The 21139-nt window shown below is 42.3% G+C and overlaps 7 protein-coding genes across 8 annotated transcripts in view; 6 read left to right on the top strand and 1 right to left on the bottom strand.

Moving 5' to 3' along the window:
• Positions 1-21139, bottom strand: part of LOC115041569 (solute carrier organic anion transporter family member 3A1-like) — a 52611-nt gene that overhangs the window by 30000 nt on the left and 1472 nt on the right. The gene's annotated exons all lie outside the window — the stretch shown is intronic.
• LOC115041574 (high choriolytic enzyme 1-like) lies at positions 974-1759 on the top strand. The gene has a single exon (XM_029499123.1). It carries the CDS (start codon positions 974-976, stop codon positions 1757-1759), a length of 786 nt encoding a protein of 261 aa, XP_029354983.1.
• Positions 4199-4984, top strand: LOC115041572 (high choriolytic enzyme 1-like). The gene has a single exon (XM_029499122.1). The coding sequence runs from the start codon at positions 4199-4201 to the stop codon at positions 4982-4984; it is 786 nt and encodes a 261-aa protein (XP_029354982.1).
• On the top strand, positions 7424-8209 carry LOC115041575 (high choriolytic enzyme 1-like). The gene has a single exon (XM_029499124.1). It carries the CDS (start codon positions 7424-7426, stop codon positions 8207-8209), a length of 786 nt encoding a protein of 261 aa, XP_029354984.1.
• Positions 10943-11728, top strand: LOC115041571 (high choriolytic enzyme 1-like). Its single transcript, XM_029499121.1, has one exon. The coding sequence runs from the start codon at positions 10943-10945 to the stop codon at positions 11726-11728; it is 786 nt and encodes a 261-aa protein (XP_029354981.1).
• LOC115041576 (high choriolytic enzyme 1-like) lies at positions 14314-15099 on the top strand. Its single transcript, XM_029499125.1, has one exon. The coding sequence runs from the start codon at positions 14314-14316 to the stop codon at positions 15097-15099; it is 786 nt and encodes a 261-aa protein (XP_029354985.1).
• On the top strand, positions 17824-18621 carry LOC115041570 (high choriolytic enzyme 1-like). Its single transcript, XM_029499120.1, has one exon. It carries the CDS (start codon positions 17824-17826, stop codon positions 18619-18621), a length of 798 nt encoding a protein of 265 aa, XP_029354980.1.

Here is a 21139-nt window from a genome sequence, read left to right as displayed (position 1 = left end):
CTACTAATACTCCCTGCACACACTCTGACAATGTGAGCGCCACTGTCATCTACTGTAGTGGAGGTGCAATTACACTTTATTCTAGTACGGCAAAAAAGCATGTTCTGCGGGGTCACACTCTTGCATCGCACCGTCCCACGATTTACGAAGCACTGCACGAAGGAGAGACTATAGATCTAAAATCTCAGATCAATGGAATGTTGGCTCAATGGCAGAATTTCTGCCAGTTTCCTTCATCTCCATACAGGATTTTAGGTGATCAGCCAGACTGACCATTGGGTTTTTGGTCGCATGATTCAATAAAGCATTACTCCTACTTTGCAAAGCCATAGCCAATTTTGTGCCTCAACACAATCATGTCTTGGAGTTGTGTAAAAAATTCCCTCAACATCATGGCTTATCCTTCACTATAATACAAATTGTCAGCTGTGAAACTCTGTTTGAAGAGAGGATTGTCTGTCAAAACCATCTGAGATCAATCGACTATACTAAAGATAGACTCCAAACAAAGTGTAGACACATCTGAGATGTGACGAAGAGAAATGAGAGGCACCCAAAATTAAATAAAGTGTTGTAAAAAAGCTGTTTAAATATATTTTGCCAATTTGATATTTCAAAGACATTTACTTCATAAATTGACAAACCCTTACGTAATTCTGTTTCAACTTGTGGTTCTTCTCAGATAATATGGGGTCTTATTGGTTGAAGACTGTACAAAGTGTATAAACTTATGAAGCTGTGTTCATCCATCTAATGATCAGAGATAACAAAACATGTTGAAACAGGAGGTTTGTCTGTGGGGTCCTCCCTTCACAGGTTTATTTAGGCCTTGCAGTGTAGACCCCAGCCCATAATCCTCCTGCAGACACACCTGCAGAGGAGAGTATAAAAACCCTGGACTGCACTGAGTCAAACATCAAGCTTCCAGCAGTCTCTCCACAGAAGCTCCACAGCCTCCACACTGACCCTGAAGATGACTCCCTCTGTCAGCCTGCTGCTGCTGCTCCTGCTCGGCCTCTCTCAGGCTCAGCCTATCGAGGAGGTATATGACCAAGAAGAAGTCCCAGACTCTATGGACATCAGCACCAGAATTCTGACCACCAACAATGCCACCGATGAGTTCCTGGTGGAAGGAGACCTGCTGGCTCCCACAAACAGAAACGCCATGACGTGCTGGTCCCAGAGCTGCCTGTGGAAGAAAGGCTCCAATGGCATGGTGACGATCCCATACGTTATGAGCAGTCAGTTCAGCAGAGGGGAGAGTCAGAAGATCGAACGGGCCATGAAGTCTTTCCACAGCAGAACCTGCATCCGTTTCGTCCCCTATAGCAACCAGCGTGACTACATCAGTGTGGAGAACAAAGGCGGATGTTTCTCCGCTCTGGGCAGACAGGGAGGCAGACAGGTGCTCTCTCTCAACAAGCAGGGCTGCATCTACCACGGCATCGTCCAGCACGAGTTCAACCACGCTCTGGGCTTCCAGCACGAGCAAACCAGGAGCGACCGCGACTCCTACGTCAGGATCAACTGGGAGAACATCGAGCCATCCATGGCCTACAACTTCCAAAAGGCGAACACCAACAACCTCAACACTCCCTACGACTACTCCTCCATCATGCACTATGGAAGAACCGCCTTCTCCATCGCGTACGGGAAGGAAACCATCACCCCCATCCCCAACCCCAATGTCCAGATTGGCCAGAGGCAGGGCATGTCCCGCTGGGACATCACCAGGATCAACAAGCTCTATGGCTGCTAACTGCAATGTTCATGCCAAATGAAAGAAATTCATCATGTGCTGTGTTTTTTTTCACATGAATTAAATGTTATTAAATCTATGGAGCCAATAGTAAAGATTACTGTCCCTTTTAGTTCATTCTATCAAATGGTTAGATAACAAAATATATGATGCCCAATCTGCCTAAAATATCTCTAATAAAACTAATGCAACATTATTGATGTATAATTGTTTCTTGTGTGTAAGCCTTATCTGTAATAAATTCCATGCCCTCATATCATAACAAACATGCAATCGCGAGGCAATGTGACGATTTACTCAATAACTGATTAATATCAGCAAAGCCACAGAAGCAAAAACAAATTTCACTGTAACATCAAGGGACTGAAAGACCTTATAGAAATAGTTCTCAATATGGAACAAGGAAATTGATTCACTTCCTCTTAGGTAGGTCTAAGTCAACTATCAAATTTAGAAATATGGTCACAATCAGCTCACCGAAATGAAATTTTTGACCTTTTGGAGATAAAATGCTATCATTTCAGCATTTTATCCAATTAGTCATTTGTTTGAGATTGGAATAACAATTTATTAATTATGGTTGGAAACCTATTTATGATGAAATGATGACATTTGACCATCAAATTCTTCTCAGTTTATTCTTTGGTCCAAATTGACATTGTTGCGAAATTGTGATTCTTTCCCCATTTATTTTATAGCACTATACTAAAATTGGTAAAATAGCTTTTTACACAATCAGTTACTCTCATTATTGAATTATGACAAGAGTAGACGAGTTTTAAAATTCTCAGATTTATTAAATCAAAAAGCTTTTAAAATATGACATTGCCATCAGAGCTCAGAACTAACACTCGGTATTTACTTGAACAAGCTTTGTCAGGGATAAAGCCTTGAGTCTTCACAATTGTGATGTGATAAACTCTGAAAACCTGGATTTGGGGATTGACCCAGCAGATTCTCTCCATCTCTGTTTTTATGGGAACTTTGTTGGAGAAACATTTTCACGTCTTTTCAGGGATACTGAATTGTTTCATGTCTAGGCTCAGGCACTCAGGGACACCCAGAGTTTTGCCTCCAAGCCAGACCTGCAATGTTTTAGTGTACAATTTGGGTCATTGTTCTGTTGGAAGTCCAACCTTGGGTCCGGTCTGACACCTTGGGAAATCTGGACCAGGTTTTTTCTTAACATTATCTCAGTCCGTTTATCTGTTGAGCTTTCCATTAAACCTGATGAATCTTCCTGCCCCTGCCACTGAAAACTACAGCCCCAGAATGATGCATCCACCATCATGATTCACCACTGGGGTCAGTATCTGCAAAGTGTTAACTGATACGTAGTTTCCTGCAGATATGTTGTTCAGCAGTTAAGCCAACTGTTTCTTCCTAAGGGGGGGAGCCCTTAGGAAGTAGAAAATATTTCGGGTCCCGCCCCACTCTCTGCCGCGGCTATAAAAAATATAAAAACCCTACTAATACTCCCTGCACACACTCTGACAATGTGAGCGCCACTGTCATCTACTGTAGTGGAGGTGCAATTACACTTTATTCTAGTACGGCAAAAAAGCATGTTCTGCGGGGTCACACTCTTGCATCGCACCGTCCCACGATTTACGAAGCACTGCACGAAGGAGAGACTATAGATCTAAAATCTCAGATCAATGGAATGTTGGCTCAATGGCAGAATTTCTGCCAGTTTCCTTCATCTCCATACAGGATTTTAGGTGATCAGCCAGACTGACCATTGGGTTTTTGGTCGCATGATTCAATAAAGCATTACTCCTACTTTGCAAAGCCATAGCCAATTTTGTGCCTCAACACAATCATGTCTTGGAGTTGTGTAAAAAATTCCCTCAACATCATGGCTTATCCTTCACTATAATACAAATTGTCAGCTGTGAAACTCTGTTTGAAGAGAGGATTGTCTGTCAAAACCATCTGAGATCAATCGACTATACTAAAGATAGACTCCAAACAAAGTGTAGACACATCTGAGATGTGACGAAGAGAAATGAGAGGCACCCAAAATTAAATAAAGTGTTGTAAAAAAGCTGTTTAAATATATTTTGCCAATTTGATATTTCAAAGACATTTACTTCATAAATTGACAAACCCTTACGTAATTCTGTTTCAACTTGTGGTTCTTCTCAGATAATATGGGGTCTTATTGGTTGAAGACTGTACAAAGTGTATAAACTTATGAAGCTGTGTTCATCCATCTAATGATCAGAGATAACAAAACATGTTGAAACAGGAGGTTTGTCTGTGGGGTCCTCCCTTCACAGGTTTATTTAGGCCTTGCAGTGTAGACCCCAGCCCATAATCCTCCTGCAGACACACCTGCAGAGGAGAGTATAAAAACCCTGGACTGCACTGAGTCAAACATCAAGCTTACAGCAGTCTCTCCACAGAAGCTCCACAGCCTCCACACTGACCCTGAAGATGACTCCCTCTGTCAGCCTGCTGCTGCTGCTCCTGCTCGGCCTCTCTCAGGCTCAGCCTATCGAGGAGGTATATGACCAAGAAGAAGTCCCAGACTCTATGGACATCAGCACCAGAATTCTGACCACCAACAATGCCACCGATGAGTTCCTGGTGGAAGGAGACCTGCTGGCTCCCACAAACAGAAACGCCATGACGTGCTGGTCCCAGAGCTGCCTGTGGAAGAAAGGCTCCAATGGCATGGTGACGATCCCATACGTTATGAGCAGTCAGTTCAGCAGAGGGGAGAGTCAGAAGATCGAACGGGCCATGAAGTCTTTCCACAGCAGAACCTGCATCCGTTTCGTCCCCTATAGCAACCAGCGTGACTACATCAGTGTGGAGAACAAAGGCGGATGTTTCTCCGCTCTGGGCAGACAGGGAGGCAGACAGGTGCTCTCTCTCAACAAGCAGGGCTGCATCTACCACGGCATCGTCCAGCACGAGTTCAACCACGCTCTGGGCTTCCAGCACGAGCAAACCAGGAGCGACCGCGACTCCTACGTCAGGATCAACTGGGAGAACATCGAGCCATCCATGGCCTACAACTTCCAAAAGGCGAACACCAACAACCTCAACACTCCCTACGACTACTCCTCCATCATGCACTATGGAAGAACCGCCTTCTCCATCGCGTACGGGAAGGAAACCATCACCCCCATCCCCAACCCCAATGTCCAGATTGGCCAGAGGCAGGGCATGTCCCGCTGGGACATTACCAGGATCAACAAGCTCTATGGCTGCTAACTGCAATGATCATGCCAAATGAAAGAAATTCATCATGTGCTGTGTTTTTTTTCATATGAATTAAATGTTATTAAATCTATGGAGCCAATAGTAAAGATTACTGTCCCTTTTAGTTCATTCTATCAAATGGTTAGATAACAAAATATATGATGCCCAATCTGCCTAAAATATCTCTAATAAAACTAATGCAACATTATTGATGTATAATTGTTTCTTGTGTGTAAGCCTTATCTGTAATAAATTCCATGCCCTCATATCATAACAAACATGCAATCGCGAGGCAATGTGACGATTTACTCAATAACTGATTAATATCAGCAAAGCCACAGAAGCAAAAACAAATTTCACTGTAACATCAAGGGACTGAAAGATCTTATAGAAATAGTTCTCAATATGGAACAAGGAAATTGATTCACTTCCTCTTAGGTAGGTCTAAGTCAACTATCAAATTTAGAAATATGGTCACAATCAGCTCACGGAAATGAAATTTTTGACCTTTTGGAGATAAAATGCTATCATTTCAGCATTTTATCCAATTAGTCATTTGTTTGAGATTGGAATAACAATTTATTAATTATGGTTGGAAACCTATTTATGATGAAATGATGACATTTGACCATCAAATTCTTCTCAGTTTATTCTTTGGTCCAAATTGACATTGTTGCGAAATTGTGATTCTTTCCCCATTTATTTTATAGCACTATACTAAAATTGGTAAAATAGCTTTTTACACAATCAGTTACTCTCATTATTGAATTATGACAAGAGTAGACGAGTTTTAAAATTCTCAGATTTATTAAATCAAAAAGCTTTTAAAATATGACATTGCCATCAGAGCTCAGAACTAACACTCGGTATTTACTTGAACAAGCTTTGTCAGGGATAAAGCCTTGAGTCTTCACAATTGTGATGTGATAAACTCTGAAAACCTGGATTTGGGGATTGACCCAGCAGATTCTCTCCATCTCTGTTTTTATGGGAACTTTGTTGGAGAAACATTTTCAGGTCTTTTCAGGGATACTGAATTGTTTCATGTCTAGGCTCAGGCACTCAGGGACACCCAGAGTTTTGCCTCCAAGCCAGACCTGCAATGTTTTAGTGTACACTTTGGGTCATTGTTCTGTTGGAAGTCCAACCTTGGGTCCAGTCTGACACCTTGGGAAATCTGGACCAGGTTTTTTCTTAACATTATCTCAGTCCGTTTATCTGTTGAGCTTTCCATTAAACCTGATGAATCTTCCTGCCCCTGCCACTGAAAACTACAGCCCCAGAATGATGCATCCACCATCATGATTCACCACTGGGGTCAGTATCTGCAAAGTGTTAACTGATACCTAGTTTCCTGCAGATATGTTGTTCAGCAGTTAAGCCAACTGTTTCTTCCTAAGGGGGGGAGCCCTTAGGAAGTAGAAAATATTTCGGGTCCCGCCCCACTCTCTGCCGCGACTATAAAAAATATAAAAACCCTACTAATACTCCCTGCACACACTCTGACAATGTGAGCGCCACTGTCATCTACTGTAGTGGAGGTGCAATTACACTTTATTCTAGTACGGCAAAAAAGCATGTTCTGCGGGGTCACACTCTTGCATCGCACCGTCCCACGATTTACGAAGCACTGCACGAAGGAGAGACTATAGATCTAAAATCTCAGATCAATGGAATGTTGGCTCAATGGCAGAATTTCTGCCAGATTCCTTCATCTCCATACAGGATTTTAGGTGATCAGCCAGACTGACCATTGGGTTTTTGGTCGCATGATTCAATAAAGCATTACTCCTACTTTGCAAAGCCATAGCCAATTTTGTGCCTCAACACAATCATGTCTTGGAGTTGTGTAAAAAATTCCCTCAACATCATGGCTTATCCTTCACTATAATACAAATTGTCAGCTGTGAAACTCTGTTTGAAGAGAGGATTGTCTGTCAAAACCATCTGAGATCAATCGACTATACTAAAGATAGACTCCAAACAAAGTGTAGACACATCTGAGATGTGACGAAGAGAAATGAGAGGCACCCAAAATTAAATAAAGTGTTGTAAAAAAGCTGTTTAAATATATTTTGCCAATTTGATATTTCAAAGACATTTACTTCATAAATTGACAAACCCTTACGTAATTCTGTTTCAACTTGTGGTTCTTCTCAGATAATATGGGGTCTTATTGGTTGAAGACTGTACAAAGTGTATAAACTTATGAAGCCGTGTTCATCCATCTAATGATCAGAGATAACAAAGAATGTTGAAACAGGAGGTTTGTCTGTGGGGTCCTCCCTTCACAGGTTTATTTAGGCCTTGCAGTGTAGACCTCAGCCCATAATCCTCCTGCAGACACACCTGCAGAGGAGAGTATAAAAACCCTGGACTGCACTGAGTCAAACATCAAGCTTCCAGCAGTCTCTCCACAGAAGCTCCACAGCCTCCACACTGACCCTGAAGATGACTCCCTCTGTCAGCCTGCTGCTGCTGCTCCTGCTCGGCCTCTCTCAGGCTCAGCCTATCGAGGAGGCATATGACCAAGAAGAAGTCCCAGACTCTATGGACATCAGCACCAGAATTCTGACCACTAACAATGCCACCGATGAGTTCCTGGTGGAAGGAGACCTGCTGGCTCCCACAAACAGAAACGCCATGACGTGCTGGTCCCAGAGCTGCCTGTGGAAGAAAGGCTCCAACGGCATGGTGACAATCCCATACGTTATGAGCAGTCAGTTCAGCAGCTGGGAGAGTCAGAAGATCGAACGGGCCATGAAGTCTTTCCACAGCAGAACCTGCATCCGTTTCGTCCCCTATAGCAACCAGCGTGACTACATCAGTGTGGAGAACAAAGGCGGATGTTTCTCCGCTCTGGGCAGACAGGGAGGCAGACAGGTGCTCTCTCTCAACAAGCAGGGCTGCATCTACCACGGCATCATCCAGCACGAGTTCAACCACGCTCTGGGCTTCCAGCACGAGCAAACCAGAAGCGACCGCGACTCCTACGTCAGGATCAACTGGGAGAACATCGAGCCATCCATGGCCTACAACTTCCAAAAGGCGAACACCAACAACCTCAACACTCCCTACGACTACTCCTCCATCATGCACTATGGAAGAACCGCCTTCTCCATCGCGTACGGGAAGGAAACCATCACCCCCATCCCCAACCCCAATGTCCAGATTGGCCAGAGGCAGGGCATGTCCCGCTGGGACATCACCAGGATCAACACGCTCTATGGCTGCTAACTGCAATGATCATGTCAAATGGAACAAATGCAAATATTTTGTTTGTTTTCCCTCACATGAATAAAATGACTGTCACTTTTGTGTTATATCTACAATAAAAATATAGTAACATGAAGGTTGTTTAATTCGTTTTTTTGTGTTGAATTTGCTCCATGTAAAAAGTTAACATAATAATCACAAATATGTAATCACTGAGCAGTTTAATGGCTTCTTCAATAACTGATCAAGATATTCAAAATAACTGAAATTGGATATTCTTCCAACTTGTGTATCAGTCCAGACAGGACTGGGATAAAAGCATTGTTGTAACAGTGCACTCTTTTATGTGTATTTTTTCTTAAAAGGACAAGTTGTCTAAAGAATAAGAAAAACTTGCCCAAATACAAAACAACAAGGGATGACAAGAAAAACGAGGACAATGAATTTGTAAAATCAAAGAGAAACATTAAAAAATAACAAACAGTCTTGTGGTCATGAGTCTCATAATTTCAAAAGAATATATTAGTTTTATGGAGTTCTTGAAGTATGTGCCTTATATGTTTGTATATATTTAAGAAACTATCTCACACCTCTCATGGAAGGGAAGAATGTCCTTGTCTCAACACCCCAAGGAGTAATACTAGGACCACTCTGTTTGCAAAATACACAGTTCCTGAATATTACTATTCACTGACATGGCTTCTCATTACATTTCAATACTGTGCAACAAACCCATTTTGCAAATTAACCAGACTCTTAGTCACCACAGCCAATCAGACTCTCCATCATGATACTGATTTCAAAATCAACACTTCATCTTTTCCCCCAACTCAGATCTCGGGAAACCTCACTCTTATTTGATGACCCACTCTCTATTTTTGTCCATGTTGAATCAGTATCGTGGATGTGCTGATTTGGACTCTTTAATATAAGAAAACTCCGGCTTTGAATGACTCAGTAGACCAGCCTTCTCCAAGTCCATGCCATGGTTATCTCTCATCAAATCAAATCAAATTAAACCAAATCTATTTGTATAGCACCAAATCATAACAAAGTTACATCAAGGCACTTTCTCATCTCATCTCCAGCAACGTCTTTCTGGTGTGCCTCCCTTCAGGCAAAGTGAAACCTTTACCAATACTGGAGTTCTTCTGGTCTTTGATCACCACACAATTCATTCACCTAAAAGTGGCTACCAATGGCTGCCAAGTTCACGCTCAGGTCACTACTGCTTGTCCTCAGAATGAGTAATGGCTCAGTACTGCTGTACTTCCATTACATCAAACAGGTTCATGTCCTTTCTCACCCACAACATTCAGTATTTTCATCCATGCACAAAAGAAATTGCAGTCCAGACCCATCTCATCTGTAGTTCCCCAATACAGTTTCCCAGGTTGCTGAAGCTGGACACTATCATGGAAATAGAGGCAGCTGGCCACTGCCATGTACTGCACACTGACAATGAAAGACTCCTCAAACCTGAGGAGGCTCCCTCCTTATTTGTACACTGTCTTCTGTTGGAGGTTTATGTTTACTTATTTGCTCCCACCTCAGAGCTAAGCCATAATATCTTCATTTGTGCATAACTTTGGATAAAACCATCTGCAAAATTAGATCACACACTCAATCATTTTCTACTGCTTTTTTCTACCACTTCTCCAGCTGAGGCACAATGGATGCTGGACCCAATCCTACCCCATGTTCCAGGTGAGGGTGGGGTTTACCGTGGACGGGTTGCCAGTCCACAAAATTAGTTCCGTTAAATGTAAACATGTCTGTAACCCTGATGAAAATAAATTTGTAGGGATGCACCAATACCACTTTTTTCCCAAAATAAGTAGTGTACAAGTACATGCATTTGAGTACTCACTGATACAGAGAACTTACACCATTACACATACATTTACTATGAATTTTGTTTGATTTTTTTCACAGATATCATGTTATTTGAACAACATTCCTCAGTGTGATTTTCTTTTTCTTGGGTAACTGTACTGAGGTGAAACTTCAGACAAACACAAATTTAACAAAATTGTCATATCCACATATTCGACATTAGTGCTTTTATAAACATGGCACTGCCATACATACAGTCTGACCTCCTCTCAAGAATTTTGCTGGACAAAATTTGCATTCTGCTTTGTTTTTGTCGCTCTCATTCACCTGAAAATAGTTCCACATCACTGACATTACTACTCGCTTCCCGCCTTGCAGTCAAGCGCTGTAAACCACATGCTGTCGTAAAGTGGTATTGGTGGCAATTTTATGAGCATGAGAACGAGTAATCATGCCCAGTATTGGACCGATACCGGTATCAGTATTGGTGCATCCCTATAAATTTGGTTTCAATACAGTAGCAGCCAAAAGTCTGAACCCTACTTTGCCGTTCAAATAATTAGGAAAGTGGGTCCAAACCCTTCTCTTGTAGTGTATACAGTTTAATTTAATTGTGGTTCTTCTCAGATAATATGGGGTCTTATTGGTTGAAGACTGTACAAAGTATATAAACATATGAAGCCGTGTTCATCCATCTAATGACCAGAGATAACAAAGCATGTTCAAACAGGAGGTTTGTCTGTGGGGTCCTCCCTTCACAGGTTTATTTAGGCCTTGCAGTGTAGACCCCAGCCCATAATCCTCCTGCAGACACACCTGCAGAGGAGAGTATAAAAACCCTGGACTGTACTGAGTCAAACATCAAGCTTCCAGCAGTCTCTCCACAGAAGCTCCACAGCCTCCACACTGATCCTGAAGATGACTCCCTCTGTCAGCCTGCTGCTGCTGCTCCTGCTCGGCCTCTCTCACGCTCAGCCTATCGAGGAGGCATATGACCAAGAAGAAGTCCCAGACTCTATGGACATCAGCACCAGAATTCTGACCACCAACAATGCCACCGATGAGTTCCTGGTGGAAGGAGACCTGCTGGCTCCCACAAGCAGAAACGCCATGACGTGCTGGTCCCAGAGCTGCCTGTGGAAGAAAGGCTCCAACGGCATGGTGACGATCCCATACGTTATAAGCAGTCAGTTCAGCAGAGGGGAGAGTCAGAAGATCGAACGGGCCATGAAGTCTTTCCACAGCAGAACCTGCATCCGTTTCGTCCCCTATAGCAACCAACGTGACTACATTAGTGTGGAGAACAAAGGCGGGTGTTTCTCCGCTCTGGGCAGACAGACAGGCAGACAGGTGCTCTCGCTCAACAAGCAGGGCTGCATCTACCACGGCATCATCCAGCACGAGTTCAACCACGCTCTGGGCTTCCAGCACGAGCAAACCAGAAGTGACCGCGACTCCTACGTCAGGATCAACTGGGAGAATATTGAGCCATCCATGGCCTACAACTTCCAAAAGAGGAACACCAACAACCTCAACACTCCCTACGACTACTCCTCCATCATGCACTATGGAAGAACCGCCTTCTCCATCGCGTACGGGAAGGAAACCATCACCCCCATCCCCAACCCCAATGTCCAGATTGGCCAGAGGCAGGGCATGTCCCGCTGGGACATCACCAGGATCAACACGCTCTATGGCTGCTAACTGCAATGATCATGTCAAATGAAACAAATGCAAATGTTTTGTTTGTTTTCCCTCACATGAATAAAATTACTGTCACTTTTGTCTTATATCTATAATAAAAATATAGTGACATGAACGTTGTTTAATTCGTTTTTGTGTTGAATTTGCTACACGCAAAAAGTTTACATAAATAATCACAAACATGTAATCACTGAGCAGTTTAATGGCTTTGTCAATAACTGATCAAGATATTCAAATACAAAACAAGGGATGACAAGAAAAACGATGACAATGAGTTTGTAAAATCAAAGAGAAGCATTCAAAAATAACAAACAGTCTTGTGGTCATGAGTCTCATAATTTCAAAAGAACATATTAGTTTTATGGAGTTCTTGAAGTATGTGCCTTATATGTTTGTATACATTTAAGAAACTATCTCACACCTCTCATGGAAGGGAAGAATGTCCTTGTCTCAACACCCCAAGGAGTAATACTAGGACCACTCTGTTTGCAAAATACACAGTTCCTGAATATTACTATTCACTGACATGGCTTCTCATTACATTTCAATACTGTGCAACAAACCCATTTTGCAAATTAACCAGACTCTTAGTCACCACGGCCAATCAGACTCTCCATCATGACACTGATTTCAAAATCAACACTTCATCTTTTCCCCCAACTCAGATCTCGGGAAACCTCACTCTTATTTGATGACCCACTCTCTATTTTTGTCCATGTTGAATCAGTATCGTGGATGTGCTGATTTAGACTCTTTAATATAAGAAAACTCCGGCTTTGAATGACTCAGTAGACCAGCCTTCTCCAAGTCCATGCCATGGTTATCTCTCATCAAATCAAATCAAATTAAACCAAATCTATTTGTATAGCACCAAATCATAACAAAGTTACATCAAGGCACTTTCTCATCTCATCTCCAGCAACGTCTTTCTGGTGTGCCTCCCTTCAGGCAAAGTGAAACCTTTAACAATACTGGAGTTCTTCTGGTCTTTGATCACCACACAATTCATTCACCTAAAAGTGGCTACCAATGGCTGCCAAGTTCACGCTCAGGTCACTACTGCTTGTCCTCAGAATGAGTAATGGCTCAGTACTGCTGTACTTCCATTACATCAAACAGGTTCATGTCCTTTCTCACCCACAACATTCAGTATTTTCATCCATGCACAAAAGAAATTGCAGTCCAGACCCATCTCATCTGTAGTTCCCCAATATAGTTTCCCAGGTTGCTGAAGCTGGACACTATCATGGAAATAGAGGCAGCTGGCCACTGCCATGTACTGCACACTGACAATGAAAGACTCCTCAAACCTGAGGAGGCTCCCTCCTTATTTGTACACTGTCTTCTGTTGGAGGTTTATGTTTACTTATTTGCTCCCACCTCAGAGCTAAGCCATAATATCTTCATTTGTGCATAACTTTGGATAAAACCATCTGCAAAATTAGATCACACACTCAATCATTTTCTACTGCTTTTCTACCACTTCTCCAGCTGAGGCACAATGGATGCTGGACCCAATCCTACCCCATGTTCCAGGTGAGGGTGGGGTTTACCGTGGACGGGTTGCCAGTCCACAAAATTAGTTCCGTTAAATGTAAACATGTCTGCAACCCTGATGAAAATAAATTTGTAGGGATGCACCAATACCACTTTTTTTCCAAAATAAGTAGTGTACAAGTACATGCATTTGAGTACTCACTGATACAGAGAACTTACACCATTACACATAAATTTACTATGAATTTTGTTTGATTTTTTTCACAGATATCATATGTTATTTGAACAACATTCCTCAGTATGATTTTCTTTTTCTTGGGTAACTGTACTACATTGAAACTTGAGACAAACACAAATTTAACAAAATTGTCATATTCACATATTCGACATTAGTGCTTTTATAAACATGGCACTGCCATACATACAGTCTGACCTCCTCTCGAGGGTTTTGCTGGACAAAATTTGTATTCTGCTTTGTTTTTGTCGCTCTCATTCACTTGAAAATAGTTCCACATCACTGACATTACTACTCGCTTCCCGCCTTGCAGTCAAGTGCTGTAAACCACATGCTGTCGTAAAGTGGTATCGGTGGCAATTTTATGAGCATGAGAACGAGCAATCATGCCCAGTATTGGACCGATACCGGTATCAGTATTGGTGCATCCCTATAAACCTGGTTTCAATACAGTAGCAGCCAAAAGATGGAACCCTACTTTGCCGTTTAAATGAAATGGAAAGTGGGTCCAAACCCTTCTCTTGTAGTGTATATAGTTTAATTTAATTGTGGTTCTTCTCAGATAATATGAGGTCTTATTGGTTGAAGACTGTACAAAGTGTATAAACTTATGAAGCTGTGTTCATCCATCTAATGATCAGAGATAACAAAACATGTTGAAACAGGAGGTTTGTCTGTGGGGTCCTCCCTTCACAGGTTTATTTAGGCCTTGCAGTGTAGACCTCAGCCCATAATCCTCCTGCAGACACACCTGCAGAGGAGAGTATAAAAACCCTGGACTGCACTGAGTCAAACATCAAGCTTCTAGCTGTCTCTCCACAGAAGCTCCACAGCCTCCACACTGATCCTGAAGATGACTCCCTCTGTCAGCCTGCTGCTGCTGCTCCTGCTCGGCCTCTGTCAGGCTCAGCCTATCGAGGAGGCATATGACCAAGAAGAAGTCCCAGACTCTATGGACATCAGCACCAGAATTCTGACCACCAACAATGCCACCGATGAGTTCCTGGTGGAAGGAGACCTGCTGGCTCCCACAAACAGAAACGCCATGACGTGCTGGTCCCAGAGCTGCCTGTGGAAGAAAGGCTCCAACGGCAAGGTGACGATCCCATACGTTATAAGCAGTCAGTTCAGCAGCTGGGAGAGTCAGAAGATCGAAGGGGCCATGAAGTCTTTCCACAGCAGAACCTGCATCCGTTTCGTCCCCTATAGCAACCAGCGTGACTACATCAGTGTGGAGAACAAAGGCGGGTGTTTCTCCGCTCTGGGCAAACAGGGAGGCAGACAGGTGCTCTCTCTCAACAAGCAGGGCTGCATCTACCACGGCATCATCCAGCACGAATTCAACCACGCTCTGGGCTTCCAGCACGAGCAAACCAGGAGCGACCGCGACTCCTACGTCAGGATCAACTGGGAGAACATCGAGCCATCCATGGCCTACAACTTCCAAAAGAGGAACACCAACAACCTCAACACTCCCTACGACTACTCCTCCATCATGCACTATGGAAGAACCGCCTTCTCCATCGCGTACGGGAAGGAAACCATCACCCCCATCCCCAACCCCAATGTCCAGATTGGCCAGAGGCAGGGCATGTCCCGCTGGGACATCACTAGGATCAACACGCTCTATGGCTGCTAACTGCAATGATCATGTCAAATGGAACAAATGCAAATATTTTGTTTGTTTTCCCTCACATGAATAAAATTACTGTCACTTTTGTCTTATATCTATAATAAAAATATAGTAACATGAAGGTTGTTTAATTCGTTTTTTTGTGTTGAATTTGCTCCATGTAAAAAGTTAACATAATAATCACAAATATGTAATCATTGAGCAGTTTAATGGCTTCTTGAATCACTGATCAAGATATTCAAAATAACTGAAATTGGATATTCTTCCAACTTGTGTATCAGTCCAGACAGGACTGGGATAAAAGCATTATTGTAACAGTGCACTCTTTTATGTGCATTTTTTCTTAAAAGGACAAGTTGTCTAAAGAATAAGAAAAATGTACCCAAACATAAAACAAGGGATGACAAGAAAAACGATGACAATGAGTTTGTAAAATCAAAGAGAAGCATTCAAAAATAACAAACAGTTTTGTGGTCATGAGTCTCATAATTTCAAAAGAACATATTAGTTTTATGGAGTTCTTGAAGTATGTGCCTTATATGTTTGTATACATTTAAGAAACTATCTCACACCTCTCATGGAAGGGAAGAATGTCCTTGTCTCAACACCCCAAGGAGTAATACTAGGACCACTCTGTTTGCAAAATACACAGTTCCTGAATATTACTATTCACTGGCATGGCTTCTCATTACATTTCAATACTGTGCAACAAACCCATTTTGCAAATTAACCAGACTCTTAGTCACCACGGCCAATCAGACTCTCCATCATGACACTGATTTCAAAATCAACACTTCATCTTTTCCCCCAACTCAGATCTCGGGAAACCTCACTCTTATTTGATGACCCACTCTCTATTTTTGTCTATGTTGAATCAGTATCGTGGATGTGCTGATTTGGGCTCTTTAATATAAGAAAACTCCGGCTTTGAATGACTCAGTAGACCAGCCTTCTCCAAGTCCATGCCATGGTTATCTCTCATCAAATCAAATCAAATTAAACCAAATCTATTTGTATAGCACCAAATCATAACAAAGTTACATCAAGGCACTTTCTCATCACATCTCCAGCAACGTCTTTCTGGTGTGCCTCCCTTCAGGCAAAGTGAAACCTTTACCAATACTGGAGTTCTTCTGGTCTTTGATCACCACACAATTCATTCACCTAAAAGTGGCTACCAATGGCTGCCAAGTTCACGCTCAGGTCACTACTGCTTGTCCTCAGAATGAGTAATGGCTCAGTACTGCTGTACTTCCATTACATCAAACAGGTTCATGTCCTTTCTCACCCACAACATTCAGTATTTTCATCCATGCACAAAAGAAATTGCAGTCCAGACCCATCTCATCTGTAGTTCCCCAATATAGTTTCCCAGGTTGCTGAAGCTGGACACTATCATGGAAATAGAGGCAGCTGGCCACTGCCATGTACTGCACACTGACAATGAAAGACTCCTCAAACCTGAGGAGGCTCCCTCCTTATTTGTACACTGTCTTCTGCTGGAGGTTTATGTTTACTTATTTGCTCCCACCTCAGAGCTAAGCCATAATATCTTCATTTGTGCATAACTTTGGATAAAACCATCTGCAAAATTAGATCACTCACTCAATCATTTTCTACTGCTTTTCTACCACTTCTCCAGCTGAGGCACAATGGATGCTGGACCCAATCCTACCCCATGTTCCAGGTGAGGGTGGGGTTTACCGTGGACGGGTTGCCAGTCCACAAAATTAGTTCCGTTAAATGTAAACATGTCTGCAACCCTGATGAAAATAAATTTGTAGGGATGCACCAATACCACTTTTTTTCCAAAATAAGTAGTGTACAAGTACATGCATTTGAGTACTCACTGATACAGAGAACTTACACCATTACACATAAATTTACTATGAATTTCGTTTGATTTTTTTCACAGATATCATATGTTATTTGAACAACATTCCTCAGTATGATTTTCTTTTTCTTGGGTAACTGTACTACATTGAAACTTGAGATAAACACAAATTTAACAAAATTGTCATATTCACATATTCGACATTAGTGCTTTTATAAACATGGCACTGCCATACATACAGTCTGACCTCCTCTCAAGAATTTTGCTGGACAAAATTTGCATTCTGCTTTGTTTTTGTCGCTCTCATTCACCTGAAAATAGTTCCACATCACTGACATTACTACTCGCTTCCCGCCTTGCAGTCAAGTGCTGTAAACCACATGCTGTCGTAAAGTGGTATCGGTGGCAATTTTATGAGCATGAGAACGAGTAATCATGCCCAGTATTGGACCGATACCGGTATCAGTATTGGTGCATCCCTATAAATTTGGTCTCAATACAGTAGCAGCCAAAAGATGGAACCCTACTTTGCCGTTTAAATGAAATGGAAAGTGGGTCCAAACCCTTCTCTTGTGTATATAGTGTATATAGTTTAATTTAATTGTGGTTCTTCTCAGATAATATGGGGTCTTATTGGTTGAAGACTGTACAAAGTATATAAACATATGAAGCCGTGTTCATCCATCTAATAACCAGAGATAACAAAGCATGTTGAAACAGGAGGTTTGTCTGTGGGGTCCTCCCTTCACAGGTTTATTTAGGCCTTGCAGTGTAGACCCCAGCCCATAATCCTCCTGCAGACACACCTGCAGAGGAGAGTATAAAAACCCTGGACTGCACTGAGTCAAACATCAAGCTTCCAGCAGTCTCTCCACAGAAGCTCCACAGCCTCCACAATGACCCTGAAGATGACTCCCTCTGTCAGCCTGCTGCTGCTGCTCCTGCTCGGCCTCTCTCAGGCTCAGCCTATCGAGGAGGCATATGACCAAGAAGAAGTCCCAGACTATATGGACATCAGCACCAGAATTCTGACCACCAACAATGCCACCGATGAGTTCCTGGTGGAAGGAGACCTGCTGGCTCCCACAAGCAGAAATGCCATGACGTGCTGGTCCCAGAGCTGCCTGTGGAAGAAAGGCTCCAACGGCATGGTGACGATCCCATACGTTATGAGCAGTCAGTTCAGCAGCTGGGAGAGTCAGAAGATCGAACGGGCCATGAAGTCTTTCCACAGCAGAACCTGCATCCGTTTCGTCCCCTATAGCAACCAGCGTGACTACATTAGTGTGGAGAACAAAGGCGGATGTTTCTCCGCTCTGGGCAGACAGGGAGGCAGACAGGTGCTCTCTCTCAACAAGCAGGGCTGCATCTACCACGGCATCATCCAGCACGAGTTCAACCACGCTCTGGGCTTCCAGCACGAGCAAACCAGAAGTGACCGCGACTCCTACGTCAGGATCAACTGGGAGAACATCGAGCCATCCATGGCCTACAACTTCCAAAAGGCGAACACCAACAACCTCAACACTCCCTACGACTACTCCTCCATCATGCACTATGGAAGAACCGCCTTCTCCATCGCGTACGGGAAGGAAACCATTACCCCCATCCCCAACCCCAATGTCCAGATTGGCCAGAGGCAGGGCATGTCCCGCTGGGACATCACCAGGATCAACAAGCTCTATGGCTGCTAACTGCAATGTTCATGCCAAATGAAACAAATTCATCATGTGCTGTGTTTTTTCTCACATGAATTGAAGGTTATTAAATCTATGGAGCCAATAGTAAAGATTACTGTCCCTTTTAGTTCATTCTATCAAATGGTTAGATAACAAAATATATGACTTCATGAGACATCATGAAGATCAACATCGTCTATGTTCATTTAGTGCAACGTGAGTATAAGTGGATAACTAATTATTGGTCTTTGTGTTGTGTCATAAACACTGAACATACAACAATCCACAGCAGTGGACAAAAGAAAACAACTGGCACTGTTTCTAACTGTGTAAACTACTGTCAAATACAAGGCACACACACAGCCTCTCAGGGTGACATCTGAAGAGCCAGGTCTTTTTTTAGCTCCACAATGAAACAGGTGCTCTGAGCCTATAGCACAGTGGGGGTGTGATGTGAGTAGGTGTGTGAAAAATGGTGGTTGGCTGAGGGGGATTCATCTGCCATTTTAATGCAAGTGACAATAAATATCAGCTTTAAAGGTGATTACATAGATAGCATGGCCTGAAAATCCAGTGAATTATGGTGAATAATTTCTCACCTCAGGGTTTTTGTTTTTTTTTTGGTAAATGTACCTTATATTAATTGTGGGGATGAAATTGATCTCTTTTTTTTACCATTTTACCCCAGTAAGAGGCAGCTTTTTGTGTGTTCATCCCATCTGTTTACATCTTCCTGTGGTATCACTAACCTTGGCTGCTTGCCTGCCGACTATCTCTGCAACAAAGTGAGGACATTTTCTATAGGCTCTGTGAAGCAAATGTAGTACCTCCTCAAAATAGTTCAGATAGACGGGAAACAGCCCATAACCTAATGTTGCATTGTGGAGCAAATAACTACACCTCACAGTAATAATTTGTAAAATAGCATTTACCTGAAGGGCTTTAATAAATGTAAGGGTCAAAAAGGTCACCAAAAGCAAACTTCACATTATGAAAAAGATGTTAACTACCACAGTTACTGCAGCTAATTTCTGATCAAAGCACATTTTGCTGGACATGTCAGCTTGGCCAGATTGGCACGATCATATCCGACTGACTAAAGACCAGAGCTTATTTATGCTATGTATGCACCCCAAATGGCAAAAAGATACATCATGCATCATTGAAAGATCTTACAAATGATGCTGATACAGCATCAGGCACTGACTTGTGCCTGTATAGTTTACTAATTTTAATCATGTGAGTTTTTAGTGCCCCCTAGAGGTCGCTAAAATAAAGGAAGTATCCACGTCATTTACACAAGAGGGATAATACTTCAGTTTAATAATGTAATTGTGTAAGATCAGAGCATTCAAAATTATGAGTCAGTAGACCGAAAACACAAATCTGATGGATGAAGCTAAAAACTGGCAGAGAGAGTGCTGGTTATTGAGCCCAGTCATCAGACCTCCTGTGTAATACACAACCCTTACGTATAGCTGCTTTGATGAATGTTCTATCACCATGGGTAGCTTGGCAAGAGCTGGAGGAGAAAATATTGCAATCTAAAACTAGAACTTATTCAAAAGAGACCAGAACTAATAGTCTGAGCATTTGTACTTCTTATGCAAACTATGGGACAGAACAGAGGTATAGTGGTTAGTACTCTACCAAAACATATTGAGCTAGAACTATTAGAGTAACATTTCTGAGCTAAGGCCACTGGGTTGAGTCCGCACATGCATTAGATGATGTCATTAGAAAATAAAATGCGGAAATAGGATTAAATTAACCAAAACCTCACAAATTTGTCAGAAGTAGTGAATGGTACCAGAAGCAATTTATAGATATCTGTCCTTAATAATTTGGTGAATGTAAGACCTAATGGATGTACAGGATACATAAAACCCCACAAATCCAGCGAAGTCTGCAATGGAGGGGCAATTGCTACCATTTGTACAATTGTATTACAACATTTTTACAGTAGATGGCAGCAAAATGCATGTTATGTTATCCATGCTTTGTTGTCCTGCCATGGCAATTTGCTGTATTTTCTCCTTAAACCAAGGAGCTGCTATATACAACTGGTCCAAAACTCCACCAAGTGAGTACACTCTAAGAACTCAGAGTTGAAGTCTCTACACTGACACTCTGGGCTCTAAGTTGATGAAGCCTACATGTTAAATTCCAGGTTGGTGTCAATATCTAACTGTGAACTTGTTGGATGCTAAATGTGTTTGTGTTTATTGATGGAACAGCAATAGGCCTATCTCACATTCAGAAACGTACTTAACATAAACTCTTTTCTGACCTTTTCCATACGTACCTCATGTACACATACACATACACACACAAATACACACACACACAGAGCCCAAGGCACAAATTTCCATTTCAATTCATTCAATTAATTTAACATTTAATTTTTTTTTCTTTGTGTTTTCAAAGTCAAAGACATTCAGCGTTAGCATAGAGAGGTATCTCCATCTCCTTACAGACACTTTTTCAAAGCACTCCTTGACGGCACACATCCTTTTCATCTATGGACAGAAAT

This window comes from Echeneis naucrates, chromosome 3 (genome assembly GCF_900963305.1).
Source record: "Echeneis naucrates chromosome 3, fEcheNa1.1, whole genome shotgun sequence".
Lineage (NCBI taxonomy): Eukaryota > Metazoa > Chordata > Actinopteri > Carangiformes > Echeneidae > Echeneis > Echeneis naucrates.
The sequence above is the reverse complement of the archived record's forward strand: the minus strand, read 5'-3'. Positions and strand labels throughout refer to the sequence as shown.